Consider the following 17,295-nt stretch of genomic DNA (forward strand, 5'->3'; position numbering starts at 1 on the left):
TTTTGTCAAATATGCTAATTCAGGGGGCGGAGAGAGGTAATTTACACTATAGCTATTCTGGGCCCCGTTGCATAAAAATTTACCATTATGTTAACTTAACTTAATGGTAACTTGCATGCAATCCTTTATTCTGATTGGCTGTTGATCAGCGTTACCATGATACTAGTAGTTACCTGACCCCATAAACATAGGCCAGTTAGACACCAGAACCAGGTTTTAAAAAAAGCCTCCAAATGAAGAAGATATGGCTAAAATGTGATGTACGTATATATGTATGTATGTGTAATTTACGTTGCTGGTTTCACCATGTACATCAGCTGACAAGGAATCAAATTCACAATCTAATTCTAAACCTTTGAAGCTCATTTCTATGACACTATAGTTTATGTACAGGCCTTGTCATAATTATGCCATGGTGGTCAATGCATGGATATATGCAGTGTAGTATGTACAGTGCATTGTACACCGTATAGCCCCTATGGATAAATGACATCACAAATATCCGTCAAACCCAAAGTGGAGGAATAAAAGCAATATAGCTATATGAAGCTGCTTGCTATTGTTGACCTCGTACCATCTAATATCCCAGAACCCCAGGATGATAAAACCTACTTTTTGGCTGAAAAAGGGCTACAAAAATGGGTATAATTACCTTTTAACTCTACAAATAATGGTTTAAAAGTACTAATTATAGGAAAAACAAATTGCCTGCCCCCCAAAACATATGAATAGACACCAAAACCAGAGAAATTGACCACCAAATAAAAAAGTTGTGGCCAAAACTGTGATTTTGGGGGGTTTTGGCGGCCATTTTGGATTTTGGCCCGGCACACTTTTTTCTCGGACCCGAGACAAAAAATATTGTCATTTCATGCTGAGATAAGGTAAAAGGAACACAAAAAAACTGTTGCCATAGTAAAACCAAAAATCACCCATTTATAGCCCACTCCTAATATTAAGGATAGCTTCTTGCACCCATGGAAACATTTCATACGCCGCACACAAAAAATCAAAGACACAACGCACGCATGCAACACTTCCATGGGATAACGCATCATAACGGTATACTTTTTATTATTCTATCGACAAACTATCCGAACCGTATTAATCCACTTTTAGCACTTTTTTATCCTTCCGTTTGAATCTAGGAAAAAATTTTTTGATGTTCACGAGGGCCGTATTGAAGAAGTGATATAGAAATTTTTCTTCTACTAAAGAGGGCGCGCGATTTATATTCATATCAAAGACACATGGGAAAGACTAGGCAAACTATTTTACATGCAAAAGTGTTTATATTGCATAGACTTTGGTTTACTATTTGTTGACAAACGAACAAAGGATTGTACTGCTGGTTTTATTCAAGGCACATAGAATTTTTTTTTTATTTGTCGCAACTTTAATTGATTTCCAAAAAAGTGTTATCATCACCAATAATAATCTTATAAAGTATGTTTTCCAAGGTATTGCATTAATATTGGTGCCCATATTTATATAATCATAAGAATTGCGCATACAAAGAATTTAGACACAGTTATAAAACTACTGAAGAGCTGAATTAAGGTTGTGAAATTTATTAGCGCCATCATCGAGCTTCCTTTTATTTCCATGGAAGAGAATATACATACACTATGTGAAACCACTTTCCTGGCAGAGGTACATGTAAGCAATTTTGCTATTTTTTGTGATTTCAATATATAAAAATTTTCAAAAATATACAATTGTATAGCTACTCACCAGAAAGAGCCCTGGTGAGTAGCGAAAAGGAGATTTGGAATATATTTACTTCTGTAATGAAGTGATGTTTGCCAATTTTTTTTTTAAGCAACACCCAAACACTGTTGGGTGTACGAAGTTGAGTATAGCTAACCTCGCATTCGTGTGAGTGAGCATCTTGTTGCTGGCTTGTTAATTCCAAGAACTTTCTCTGGTCTACAGTATACAGGCAAGAGTGAATGTGGGAAACAAATATTGGGTATTTTAAGAGCTGATAACAAGTTCTCATACATATAATTTACTGTGTATTTTTTTATTGTTGTTAATAGCAAAACATGTTTGATTCCAAAGTTTATTGAACAGGGGAATTCATTAACTGAATCAGACAAAGCAACGGGTCATGCCCCTTGCCCCTCTATTCTCTCTAATCTAAAAACAAATTAGAGTAGACCACCCCCAAAAAAATTAATAAATAAATAGATTGAATTAGGAAGTTCTACTGAGGTCTGAGTCTGAGAATATTTCCTTATTTTCCTTTATAATTATGGATTCATGCTGAATCCACCAAATTCCAAAACCAAATGCAGTTGGATTTAATGATGAAATCAAAATGAGGTGCAAAATAAGAATTATAAACAATGAAAAAACAAGAATAACATTAGTCATTAGAACTAGTCGAAGTCAAGAGCAAAAATAGTCCTGCCATCATATGGGCACGGCCATGGGCATGGCCATGATGATTGGCAAGAAAATTTTTTTTTAAATAAATTGTTAACAATAACAGCATGGTCATGGTTAATGTTAGATACGTTCATTTAGTTCATTTTATTTGTCTTCCAACTTTGAGTTTGAATACATGACAAACATATAAGTGTGTATGAAACAATGAGCAAAGTACATGATAAAACATACAGGTATCATATAAAACAGAGTATGCAGAAAACATTGTTTTTAAATACATTATACAGCTTAAGACAGAAAAAAGAAATAATTTCAAAGGAAGACGAGGAGACCTAAGTAAGTGAAGCAATGCTTGTAAATTAAGGTTCCTCATTACGAATTCAAAGAACATTGGATAAACAACAAAGAAATGGCAATATAATATAATATGATAACTAAAGAGAGTGGCGGGGAGAGAAGAGGGACACATTTATGTACAAAAGGGACAAAAAAAGGGGACATGAGGACAGAGAACTGCCAGGCCCAGGCCCGGGGAAAGGGGGGATGTTAAGCATGTTAAGTATGATGTTAAGTATTGATAATATCTAGATTAAATAAATCATGACATAACATGGGCTAGGCTCATGTCAGAGTCATGGCATACATTTATTTCAATTTCTGAACAGAGGGAATCAAAGAAGCATAATTTGGTAATGTTCATAAAAAGTGCTACATTAAATGGTTCGTAATTTTTTAAAATCCCATTCCGACCGAGCGCGAGTCGTGTCTCCGAGCTCCGCTAGCTAAGCTGCCGCTGCAGTCGGGGTGGGACGAGGATGGTCTCCCTACCTTCTCTGCGCCGAGTCAGCATCTATTCCTCCCGCATCAATATCGGGCTGTTTTAAACCAGAATGTAGGTAGATGAAACACATCACCAGGACAGCTGTTCCTATCAGGAAAACGTATCGCAATTTTGTCCTCATTGCTCCTTCATCATTTCACATCAGGATGATTAAAACTTATATTTTTCTGTAAAATTTACTCATCGTGTCGTACGTTGCAATGCAACAGCAGCTGCACCCGGCCTATGTAAGGCCTATGTCATGTGCTGCCCTCTATCTTGTCTTACCGTACATTATTTTAATTTTTGATCCTATAAAATATACTAGGCCTTTTATCAAATGTGCCCTAATTTACTCCACAGGGCCCTGGGAACGATTTTTTACAGGGATTTCTGATGGAAATTCGACAAGCAAAAAAAAAGGGTTTCATTCCAAAATAAAATTTATTTTGGTCCCGAGGAATTTGACAAGCCAAAAAAAAAAAAAAAAAAACCCGAGGGGGGGAGTTTACAGGGAAAAAAAGTAGGTTATTTTTATATTTTTCCATTTTGCCACATCTACAAGAATTCTAGAGGGTACATACAGTGGTGCACTGATGGGGGCATGGGGGCAGTCCCCCCCCCCCCCCCCAAAAAAAAAAAAAAAAAAAAAAAAAAAAAAAAAAAAGATAAATAGATGAAAAAATAAATAAAAATAAAAAAATTATAAAAAATAAAACGAATAAAATAAAAAAATCACGACCTAGAAAGAAAAAAAAAAGGAAAGAGAGAAGGGTAAATATTAAACAGTTGTGCTAGAAAGTTAGTGAACCCCATCACAAAAGTTGCCGCCCCTGCCCTAGTCCCTATATTTCATGTGTCGATTCGACAAACTGAGGTGTGTGTGTATGTTTTAGCACAGATTCAATGCAGTGACTAAACCATTTTGTTTCTGGAGGGAGAGAGGTCAAAATAAAGATCGCATTGATTACATTTGGATCGCTCCACCCCCCCCCCCAACATTTAGTTCAAATCAAATAAACATTTATTTTCTTCCGTTTCACAAATTTCTACATTTTTCGTAACCATAAATAGATAAATCAAGTAAATATTTTATGCGAGTGTTTGCTTTCCAATCGCCATGACTGCAAAGACCTGGAAAAAAAATGTGTATCGTGCGGTGAGATCTGACATCATCTAACGGAAGTTCTGCGGCAGTTTATATTTCCTTGCAGAGTTCCACGTATACCTAGGCTAATCATAACCTGTTCAATGAGTCATGGACATGGCCATACCTGGAATTAAGCTCTCGAATGTAGAATAGTTTAATTTTGTATCGGATCGAAAAATAGGCCGTGATTGCATTCTGAATTCCTGAAATGACAATTTTCCATGCTTGAATTAACAACGATTTTGCAGAAGAGGAAGAAATGAAAGTATTGGACAATTTTGCACGGTGAGCAGGTTTTTGAAGTACGTTACAGTCTGTTACAACGGTCAGATCGCATTGATCAAATTCAAAGTGCAGTAATGGAATCAAGAGATTTGACCAAGGAAGAGATGAAGAGTGTCCAGGAATATTGCCTAAGGGTCGATGAGTACCTCGAAGCATTCAAAAGATGTCGAGATCTGAAGGCTCTTACGAAAAACGACGACTGGATGATTTTCAGAAGCATCGCGGACTTGCCCACAAAAACCGTTAAAGCAACCATTTCCAAAACTTTAGCATCCCGCGACGAGATCTTCGAAATGTTCTCCCTGGTGTGGAAGAGGGGGGTAAATGACAGGAAGTCGTCTACGACTGACACTACCAAGATCTCGGGACTGTTGACGGGGATTGCACAGACTGCCGGACTTTCTAGTGAAATGAGTCTCGCCTTCGGCAAGAAGGGTCTCCTGAGGATGGTCTTAGAAGATCTGACGACTGGAAAGCTGGACGATGATCTAAAAGTGACTGGCGTGGGCATCGTTTACCATTGCTCCTGGAGAGTCCCCAAGAACTGCACTATCTGCAGAGAATACCTGGAAACCTTCCACAAACTGTCACACTCTGGACAACCCGCTATCCAGGCGAATGCCTTCTTGACACTCTCCTACATCGCTGATGCCAAGTTGGAAGCACATAGATTGGCCCTCAACGAGCCATGCGTGAAGTACCTGATGGCCCACATGAAGACAAGTACCTCGAAGAAGAAGTCTCCAGGTCACACGCACTACTCTGCGTTGGAGATTGGTAAAGGCCTGCATCAGTTGGCAGCCAATGAAAAGAACAAAGTGCTCCTGGCTGAACTCGGCGGGATCGACCTACTCCTTCGGATCCTTGTGGAAGTAAGCTCCAGTGATGAGGAGAGACTTTGGGCGGCTCGAGGAATATGGCAACTGGCGATTAAGGAGGAAAACAAAGCCAAGATTCGCCATGTCAAAAACATATTTGCAAGTATGTATCAAAGGCCATGAAGGCTTCTTAAAGTGGGAATGTATGACTGATTTGCAAAGGATGTGATTCTCGGAAAGGACGATGGCGTATCTTTATTATATTTGTCTAAAGAAGTTTCCTGATACCGATCCCTTTGACATATGTTTAATATCTGGCCGATTTGCATTTTTCTCCTTGAAAATGACTAAACCATCGATTTCATTGTGTGCTAGCTTTACCTCTTTCAAATTTTCCAGAATAATGAGTATAGTTTCTAAGCACCATAATTATGTAGACGTCATCACTGAGCTTTTGAAAGGCGTATGGGGGGCACTTATAGATGGAGGTTGAAAGGTCATGCCCCTCCCATGGTAATGAGGGAGGGGTTGCCATTGAAAATAGGCTTTTCATGGGTATAGCAGGGCCCCGTTGTATAAAAGTTACTATTGATTATGGTAACATTGCCATCCACTGGTAGCTGCCATGGTAACGCTGATTAACAGCCAATCAGAATCAAGGTTTCCATGCAAGTTACCATTGGATGGCAAAGTTACCAAAATGGTAAATTTTATGCAACGAGGCCAATAAATGAAGCTAGGAGTATATCATAGGCCTATTATGATAAAAGCTTATGTTGTGGATCATCATTTAAAACGATCAGCAATATTACAAGCTCTCATAAGTACACGTAGAAGGAATTTGATGCATTTTGTGATTGTGGGGGCATACTCCGCCCCCCCCCCCCCCCGCCTGAGTGATAATGCCCTTGCCTACAGGACGCATGCCCCTCCTCGAATTACTCTGACGTTTGAATCTTTTCACTGGATTCACTTCACTAATCACCTTTTGCCGAATCAAGATGCTATTCCGTTTTAGAGTGGTATATGCCTATTGAGCATTGTCATAAAAAGAATGATTTTCATCTCCTTTTTAAATCACATTTTAACACTTTGATGATGAGTGACGTCATGAATATAAAACTTAGGCTTAATATTTTTAAAGAATGTTTTTATTGTATTCTCTCAAATCAAAATACACATTCACATTCCATAAACAAGTTGTACAAATTATTTGAAACATGATTATAAACTATACAATAAATCCATATCCCATATATAATTATACAAATTATACATTAAACTTCCAAGATACTGGAAATTAATACTGATGCGTTTCAACAATTACAAAATGAAATGTTAACAAGATGTATTAAATGACAAGAGAGAAAAAACAATAATAACAAAGTTGATGGATATAATAATGGATTAATAATGGATGGATTAATAATAATTAATTGATGGATTAATGATGGATTAGTAATGGCTATCTACGATCACTCATTGCAGCATTGAAGAGGATTAAGAAAACGACGTCGAATCTTGGTCTCCAAGAGGCATGCTCAAGAACACTCACCCTTATCAACGATGTCGTCGAAGGCGAAGACGACGCCGCAAAGAATTCCAGTTCGCCTTCATCCCGCGATGGGGCAAGAGGCAAATCGCCGAAGATCGATATCGGCTCTTCTCGGAAACCTTCGGAAGATGGACACATTATGATCAGCTACCAATGGGACAGTCAGAAGAAGGTGATACAAGTGAAGAAATACTTAGAGAAGCAAGGCTACAATGTCTGGATGGACGTGGATAAAATGCGTAAGAATAACGATTCTTTCATTTAGATTATATGAAGAATGTTTGTCTTCTGGATTCTTTAAATTTGGTAAAGTTCATCGATAAAATGGTCCTTAAGTGCATTTTTTTTAAAGATGCCAATAAAATATTTTATCTTGGAGAGGAGGGGGCTATACTTATGCTCCCCCGCCCTTCTCTCCCCTTCCCTCCCCCCCCCCCCTCTCTCTCTCTCCCTCTCTTCCCCACTCTTTCTTCAACCTTTAGCTGCTCTATGAATGCATAAAAAGTTACACAGACCTATTTTCTGGAATCACTTTCGTTCAGTTGAAATAAAAACCAAAACAATTTTTTTTTCTCGTTTGATTGAGTGTTGTATATCGGAATCGCATTATTTCCGGGTTTCAACTGTCAGTATGTACGCTTCTGGTAAAAATATATCAGGCCAACAACTCTATAAGTAATACTTTATATATCAGCATCTAAAGTGTATAATATTTAAGGGATTATATTTCAAGAAATAAATATATAACACTTTCTGGCTTGAAATTATTAAAGGCAAACTGAAAAAAAAATAAACCGTTTCATAATCATTGAATCAGTAGTAGGTCTATATATCGTGTAACAGAAATAGTAATTGTACATACATGATTCTTAAGGTAGAAAAATTGAATAATTAATGTAAATTTTGATACAAGAATATCCAATAACAATAATAATAATAATAATAATAAATAAATAGATAATAACTATAAGCTATACTTCACATACATCCATGATAATATGCACGCAAATGCTTTACCAAAATAATGATGAAACTTAGAAGTGCCTATATGAAGGAGCAAATGCGGTTTTTTTTTGGGGGGGGGAGGGGCGGGGGGCTTGTCCTATTGAAGACCCCATTTTTCTCTCTCAATTCGCAATTCAAGTCACAGGGGTAATATGAATGGACCCAGATCTGTATTTTTATACTTTAATTTTCTTCCTGTAACTTCCTCTTTTTCTCATTTATTCATGTTTTCCCATGCCCAGTATTTATTGCCGCCTCTGGGACTTCAAAATTAAAATTTAAACTTTTTTATTTGTCATCCGAAGTAAAAAAATAAATTTCAGTGTATTGATTGTCTAAGTTCACTTTGTAAATCTTATACCGTGCCATTTTTTCAGTTCAGTCTGGGGTACCCAATAAATAATATAAATCTATTCGTACGTTTTTTTTATCCATTGATTGTAATAAACAGAAGGAAATATACTGAACAGCATGGCCTTAGCGGTTCAGAATGCTTCTGTTATTCTCATCTGCGCAACCCAGAAGTACAGTGAAAGCCAAAACTGTCGCACCGGTGAGTTTCTGTTTGATTAATTTCCGCATTTCAGCTATTTATCTGAACATATTAATAGATATGAATAAACAAAAATGCAAATATTTATTTAATTTAAATTCAATTCATTCTGTTCCGCACAAAACAAAACAAAAAATACAATACAATGACATAACCATGCGCGTATTCTGGGGGGGGGGGGGCTTTCGGGGCTTGAGCCTACCGGGTAGGCGAAAAGGGGGACGCCAAAAAGAAGAAGAAAAGAGAGGAAAAGAAATGGGGGAGAGGGAAAGAAGAGAAAGAAAAACAGGGGGGAAAGAAAGAGAAGGGAAAAAAAGAGGGAAGGGGGGCGCCAAATTAATGTTCGACGGGGGGGGGGGGCGCCGAATCGATGTTCGACCTAGAGGCGCCGAATTGATGTTCGACATAGGGGGGCGCCGAATTTGTATTCGACATAGGGGCGCTGAATTGATACTCGACATGGGGGGGGGGGGGGGGCGCCGAAGTTATGTTCTACCTAGGGGCGCCCAATTGGAGTTTGATATAGGGGGCACCGAATTTATGATTGACCTAGGGGGCGCCGAATTGTTGATCGACATAGGGGAGGGGGCGCCGAATTGATGTTCGAACTAGGGGCGCCGAATTTATGTTCTATATAGGGGCGCCGAATTTATGTTTGACCTAGGGGGCGCCGAATAGTTGATCGACATAGGGGAGGGGGCGCCGAATTGATGTTCGACCTAGGGGCGCCGAATCGATGTTCGACCTAGGGGCGCCGAATTTATGTTTTACTTAGGTACGCCGAATTGATGTTCTACCGAGGGGCGCCGAACTGATGTTCGACATAGGGGCCGGCGTCGAATTTATGTTTTACTTTGGGGCGCCGAGTTGATGTTCGACATAGGAGGGGGGTGCCGAATGGAAGTTCGACATAGGGGCGCCGAATCGATCTTCAACCTAGGGGGGGGGGGCGCCAAAGTGATGTTCTACCAAGGGGCGCCGAATTGATGATCGAAATAGGGGAGGGGCGCCAAAGTGATGTTCTACCTAGAGGCGCCGAATTGATGTTCGACATAGGGGGGCGCCGAATTTGTATTCGACATAGGGGCGCTGAATTGATACTCGACATGGGGGGGGGGGGGGCGCCGAAGTTATGTTCTACCTAGGGGCGCCCAATTGGAGTTTGATATAGGGGGCACCGAATTTATGATTGACCTAGGGGGCGCCGAATTGTTGATCGACATAGGGGAGGGGGCGCCGAATTGATGTTCGAACTAGGGGCGCCGAATTTATGTTCTATATAGGGGCGCCGAATTTATGTTTGACCTAGGGGGCGCCGAATAGTTGATCGACATAGGGGAGGGGGCGCCGAATTGATGTTCGACCTAGGGGCGCCGAATCGATGTTCGACCTAGGGGCGCCGAATTTATGTTTTACTTAGGTACGCCGAATTGATGTTCTACCGAGGGGCGCCGAACTGATGTTCGACATAGGGGCCGGCGTCGAATTTATGTTTTACTTTGGGGCGCCGAGTTGATGTTCGACATAGGAGGGGGGTGCCGAATGGAAGTTCGACATAGGGGCGCCGAATCGATCTTCAACCTAGGGGGGGGGGGGGCGCCAAAGTGATGTTCTACCAAGGGGCGCCGAATTGATGATCGAAATAGGGGAGGGGCGCCGAATTGATGTTCGACCTAGGGGCGCCGAATTTATGTTCTACCTAGGGGCGCCGAATTTGTATTCGACATAGGGGCGCTGAATTGATACTCGACATGGGGGGGGGGGGGCGCCGAAGTTATGTTCTACCTAGGGGCGCCCAATTGGAGTTTGATATAGGGGGCACCGAATTTATGATTGACCTAGGGGGCGCCGAATTGTTGATCGACATAGGGGAGGGGGCGCCGAATTGATGTTCGAACTAGGGGCGCCGAATTTATGTTCTATATAGGGGCGCCGAATTTATGTTTGACCTAGGGGGCGCCGAATAGTTGATCGACATAGGGGAGGGGGCGCCGAATTGATGTTCGAACTAGGGGCGCCGAATTTATGTTCTATATAGGGGCGCCGAATTTATGTTTGACCTAGGGGGCGCCGAATAGTTGATGGACATAGGGGAGGGGGCGCCGAATTGATGTTCGACCTAGGGGCGCCGAATCGATGTTCGACCTAGGGGCGCCGAATTTATGTTTTACTTAGGTACGCCGAATTGATGTTCTACCGAGGGGCGCCGAACTGATGTTCGACATAGGGGCCGGCGTCGAATTTATGTTTTACTTTGGGGCGCCGAGTTGATGTTCGACATAGGAGGGGGGTGCCGAATCGAAGTTCGACATAGGGGCGCCGAATCGATCTTCAACCTAGGGAGGGGGCGCCAAAGTGATGTTCTACCAAGGGGCGCCGAATTGATGATCGAAATAGGGGAGGGGCGCCGAATTGATGTTCGACCTAGGGGCGCCGAATTTATGTTCTACCTAGGGGCGCCGAATTAATGTTCGACCTAGGGGGAGCCGAATTAATGTTCGAACTAGGGGTGCCGAATTTATGTTATACATAGGGGGCGCCGAATCGATGTTCGACGTAGGGGGGCGTCTCCAAACCAGTTTTGGTCGGAATTTATAAACTTTTTACTCTCGATAAAAAGAGAGCCGAGGTCTGTGCCTGCAAACTATATATTAAATGGTCACATGACAGGGGCGGATCCAGCTTTTTATAAAGGGGGGGGGTTTGGGTGGTATGCGAGGGAGCGTAGCGACCGAGTCCAAGCGAGCGGAGCGAGCGAGGGGGGAGGGTGTGGGAGGGGGGTGTCCCCCCTCCCACAGTAGGGAAAAATTTTGAAAATCTGTGTGTGAAAATGGCGTTTTCTTGCATAAAATAGAATAAAATAAAATAACAAGTTAAAAAAAAAGATAAGATTTTAAAAAATGGTCCCCGGATTTTTTTTGGGGGGGGTTGCAACCCCCCCAACCCCCCTCTAGATCCGCTTCTGCATGACCCTCCTAATTGCTCACTGGAATATTACTTCTCCCCTTTATATTCCGCAGAAGCACAATATGCATACAAACAGAAGAAGGACATAATACCGCTGATGCTCGAAGGGGGATTCGAACCTCGGGACTGGCTAGGCGCTCTGATTGGGATGGAGAAATACTTCCCATTGTATTCGGATGAACTCATGAAAAAGACCCCACCGGAAATAATTAAAGAATTGGGCGACAGGGGTAAATGGGAGAAAAATAAAGTTTCATCGTTCGGTGACGTCACTAAAGGTGAGTCTATAGGATAGGTTTTTTGTAATTTGATTTTGACTTGATTGGATCGTGTATTTCATTTGAATTGATTATATTTTATTAGATTTCACTCGATTCGATTTGGTTTGATTTGATTTGATTTAATGTTTCACATTCCATGGAATTTGTTGAACATTTAAAAAACAATGACAGAAGGAATATTTACTGTTTAACAGAGAAATTCTTTAATAGATATTACTTATCAAATGCAAACCAATTATAAAACAAAGAAACCCTGAATTCTGAAAACCGCGGTTTTGAGTAATAATATATACGTTGTAAATTCGGGCCATTAAAGTTCCCAGTAAAATGATTAAAACCCCTAAAGAGATTAATCAAATGATGAAAAATATATACATTTAAAAAAGGTATGCATAATATCTCGAACGAAGCAGTTGCCATATACAATAATATATGATTGGGCTTATTAAAAAATACATGAAGGCCTACACTTGGTATTTCATTTTTATTTAGTTGGCACATAATTATTCAAACAAAGTGATATATATTATTTTCAATGGATTTTTATAAATAAAATGTTGATTTTTAAGTACCAGAACATCAGAGGAATAAATGCCTCCAGGGGCCCGTCTAAATAAGAGTTGCGATTGATGGGTTCAATCGCAACTGTGGAAAGCCAGCAAAGTCAACATATAAAATGCATGTTTTGTTAAAAAAATGTAGATATGAATGCATGCCCACAAAGTCATTGATTTCTTGACAATTTGGTGTGATCTCCTTTGTTTACAAAGGACATTTTGCAAATTTGCTGTAGAAAAAATTATGACACTGATGGATTTTCATAAAGTTACGATTGATTGGATCAATCTTAACTCTTGGTAAGACGGGGCCCTGGTTTTGTACTTGAAGCATATTTCCCACTGCAGGAAAAATTACATTATTCAGATATGGATATGATACCATTGAAATATAGCATACAAGTGGTTTGCTCTCTGTAAAAGTAAGAGATTTATTCTAAGCCAATTATACCAACAGCATAAATACTAAAATTTAGAACCAGATTTAAAAAGGGAGTGCATTTCAATTTCAAAGAATTATTTAAACCGATTTTTAATCGTCTCTACAAAATTCTTTATCGCACTGAATGATTCAAGGAATAAATTTAACAAAAATAAGATTGACCCTAAAATAAAGTTTTTTATTACATGGCTTAATCCAACTCTTGAGATCCTTAAAAATCTTTTTTTTTTACAGCTTCACTTTTTATTATCCGCCATTCCCTTTATCCACTCTTTCTCTCTTCTATCAGGAAATGCAAAAGATGTTCGGAAGGCAGAAGTTGACCCCAGATCCTTGCCAGGAAAAGGAAAGACAGACAAAGGGCAAACAGACAAGACAAAGACACAAACAGACAAGACAACTATGGCAAAAACAGACAAGGCAAAGACAGGCAAAGGGCAAATAGATAATGTAAAGACAGACAAAGGACACACAGATAAGACAAAGACAGACAAAGGACACACAGATATGAAAAAGAAAGACAAAGAACAAACAGACAAGGTAAAGAAAGACAAAGGACAAACAGACAAGAAAAAGGCAGACAAAGCAAAACCAGAAAAGGAACAAACAGATAAGGCAAAGACAGAAAAGGGACAAACAGACAAGACAAAGGCAGACAAAAGACAAACAGACAGAGAAAAGGCAGAAAAAGAACAAATAGTCAAGACGAAGGCAGACAGACAAACAGACAAGGCAAAGACAGACAAAGTACAAACAGACAAAGGACAAGCAGACAAGATCAAGTTAGACAAAGGAAAGGCAGACAAGGAACAAACAGACAAGGCATTAACAGACAAGACTAAAACCGGCGAGGGACAATCAGACAAGGCATTAACAGACAAGACTAAAACCGGCGAGGGACAATCAGACAAGGAAAGCAATGACGTTTCCAGTATGCATAAAATGCTGACCGTCGTCAAAGCAGCTAAAGTGCGTCTTCTCGATCGCCCATAACATGTAAATAAGCCTGTTCATGGTTGTAAACTGCGCACGAGCAGAAAAAGGTCATTTGAGATAATGACATGCTCCAACCTTCATTCCACAATTTTTTATACTCTGAATACATCTATTCATTCTTACCCTACCCGTAACTCTGCAAATTTCCATTTAATCAACCCTAAATTGCTTATTGCGCAGAGATCCATAACACACCATGGTCCAGATTTGTGGAACTCTATACCAGATCCTGTAAAACAATCTTCGTCTCTTCACTCATTTAAGGCAAACGTTAAATCTATGTTATTATCAGAATATTTGAAGTAAAATTTCTGTGTCGTATCCTTTTTATCGTGAATTTATTCCTCCTTCGATTTAGTCATTACCAATATCTTCATCATGACCACCATCATCTCCATGGCCTTCATCATCATCATCATCATCATCATCAACATCATCATATCACCGTCACCCTCAGCTTTATCATCTTCATCTTCATACTATAATATTGCATGAATTCATGTTTCGTATTTGAAAATATATGCCCATTCTGCTTTATAAATGTATTAATTAAGTCAATTAGTATAAGTTTGGGATTGTCATTTTTTTCAAGCAATCTGCTTATGTTTACAATCCCTCTCCTGCAAATTGTGAATATCATATAGTTAATCATTTTTGTCTGGAATTATCTTTTTAATACTCTTTATTTATGATTCATGACAAAAATGCTAGCATATTATGTTTATTATGTTATGAAAAATGTATTATACGAATGTTATGGATGCAGAAGAAAACAATAAATCAAATCAAATCAAATAAACCATGAAGGTGGCTTTCAAATTCACTGACATAGGCATTTGTGATTTGATGACTCATGTATTCCATTCAAAATATTCATTTGATCACATCCAAGCTGAAGAGTAATAAATAGAGCCTTCATAATCACTGGTATTTGACAGTAGCCTAAACAGTAGTCAAATGTGCCAAAGGCAGACAATAAAACAGATTTCCAAACTTTATCCCTGATGTACTATTCTAGTCACCTGGTCTATACAATGCCTTTTGTTCTTAGAATTTGAATACTCTACCGGTAAAGCTTACGCAACATCTACATTTGAAAATGATAGTGCTTATCCTAATGAAAAATCACAAAGGTCATTTGAGAAAAGTTGATCATGAGCTGACCGTGAACTGGCTTATTGAAATAAGTCTAGCTATGCAAAAAAAAACCTCTCGAGCCAGTAACATCAGCCAGTGTATTATTCCCCACAGCACCCCTGAAATTCTGGAAGGTGTGACGAACTGGATAAATGTAACAAATTTTCAGGGAAAACTTTTTTTATTAATTAATTAATTTATTTATTTTTTTGTCAAATTGACATCAGCAGCACCGTCAGTCAAAAAATAAATCGTTTACAGGGCCCTGTAATTATGGCTTTGAGCATGTTGAAGGGTCTACTGTGCAAACCCTTCACTCGAGTGAAGGGTCTGAATGTGCAGCCTATAAGCCAGTTCACGGTTAGCTCATGATCAACTTTTCTCCAATGACCTTTGTGATTTTTCATTAAGATAAGCACTATCAATTTCAAATGTAGATGTTGCGTAAGCTTTACCGGGAGAGTATTCAAATTCTAAGAACAAAAGACATTGTATAGACCAGGTGACTAGAATAGTACATCAGGGATAAAGTTTGGAAATCTGTTTTACTGTCTGCCTTTGACACATTTGACTATTGTTTAGGCTACTGTCAAATACCAGTGATTATGAAGGCTCTATTTATTACTCTTCAGCTTGGATGTGATAAATATTTTGAAAGGAATACATGAATAATCATCAAATCACAAATGCCTATGTCAGTGAATTTGAAAGCCACCTTCATGGTTGTCTCCAATGACCTTTTTTCTGCTCGTGCGCAGTTTACAACCGTGAACAGGCCCTCTCGCTGAATTGAAACAGCAAGTTTTGTATGTGCTAGTCTTTGCGTGGAGACACACTTGTTGATCAAAGTTTCAATCAGGGTCTGTGCCTGCAGACTAGTTGAAGGGCGAGTCTATATAGGATTTCAATCACGGGCTCCAGCTAACTTTGTATAGATTATTCTTTTGCTTGTATGAAGTACAAAATACAAAAAGAAAGCGACGAAATTTTTTTTTCAGTGTTTACCACTGGTTGTTGAGAAAACGCTTCTGCCTTTGTCCAAAATTATTTTTTAAAGACATTCAAGCATTATTTACATGAATACAAAACTTTGTTGTTTAACAAATAAAACACGAATTATCTAAAAAATTACATCGAAATGAATGATAAATAAATATATAATAAAAATACAACGAAATGTTTTCAAATTGTATTATTTCAGTTGTTATTCGTACCCAAGGGCGTAGGCTGGTTTGAGTACGGGAAGGTCACATCCGGGGGAGGTGGAACTAAAGTGGTATGGATGTGCACATCTTAATTGGGGGAGATGGAACCATGGGCGGAAATCCCAGGGGGGGGGGGGGCAGGGGGACGTGTCCCCCCTACTCAAAATAGTAGGGGGAGGCACAATATCAAATGTCCCCCCTACTATTTGTGGTCTTTTATGATGGTTAGAAAAACATCATTCAAAATCGAAATAAACCATGTATTTTAGGATACACGATAACCTTAATTTTGTGATGATAACCTTTTTTTTTTTTTTTTTTTTTTGCTTGTCAAATTTATTTTCGTCGAAATGACCTTAAATTGGGGGTGATAACCTTTTTTTTTTTTTTTTTTTTTTTTTGCTTTTTGTCCCCCCTACCTTTTGGGAGAGATTTCCGCCCCTTGATGGAACTAAAGTTTGGAAAAATCAGCTGTTGAAGGCATAATAAAAAAGGGGGAGGAATTTCTTTTTGCTTGCCAGTGTCGGAACTCCTCTGCCTCAACGGGACGACTCACGATAAACAGTCCCACCAACGAAACTGATTCAAAACCAACCGATGATATGCCATTCCAAATGACCTCTTTTTTTCTATATCCCTCTCCCTTTCCTTCTTCGTATGCTTTGTTTATCGAGGAGGGGGGTGTTTAATGAGGAAGAGATAAAATATGATTTTAAAACACAAAATGACCTTATAGCTTTGATCAGTCTCGGGAGTTGGTTGCGTAGTGTGTCTGTCCCGGTGTCTCTAGTATCAGGAATAAGAAAAGTGAATGATTTATTTTATTTGGTATTATTAGAAGATTGCACATGCCTAAAATGTTGCATTCGGAGTAAGGAATCGGGAATAGTTTGAGTATTGTTCAGAACGCGAGAGGGAGCTGTTGAAGGTGGCGTGTGAGGTGTAAGGAAATTTTGAGTAAAATCAAAAAATTAATTGGATGGTGGAGGCAACGAGATCTGACAATGTTTGGTAAAATTAGATTGTTAAAAATGCATGTTTTTTCAAAATTAAATTATGTTTCTTCTCTTATTTCAGTTCCTCAAAATATCTTTAAAGAAATTGAAAAGATTTCTTTTAATTTCATTTGG

At 39.2% G+C, this 17,295-nt stretch overlaps 1 protein-coding gene across 1 annotated transcript; it reads left to right on the forward strand.

Annotated features, from left to right (window-relative positions):
* Positions 1–4,444: 4,444 nt before the first annotated feature.
* LOC129282513 (uncharacterized) lies at positions 4,445–13,903 on the forward strand. The gene is made up of 5 exons (XM_054918407.2): positions 4,445–5,630; positions 6,956–7,261; positions 8,479–8,580; positions 11,601–11,825; positions 13,117–13,903. The coding sequence occupies exons 1-5, from the start codon at positions 4,724–4,726 to the stop codon at positions 13,818–13,820; spliced, it is 2,244 nt and encodes a 747-aa protein (XP_054774382.2). The 5' UTR covers positions 4,445–4,723; the 3' UTR covers positions 13,821–13,903.
* Positions 13,904–17,295: the final 3,392 nt, after the last annotated feature.

This window comes from Lytechinus pictus, chromosome 19 (genome assembly GCF_037042905.1).
Source record: "Lytechinus pictus isolate F3 Inbred chromosome 19, Lp3.0, whole genome shotgun sequence".
In the NCBI taxonomy this organism is placed as follows: domain Eukaryota; kingdom Metazoa; phylum Echinodermata; class Echinoidea; order Temnopleuroida; family Toxopneustidae; genus Lytechinus; species Lytechinus pictus.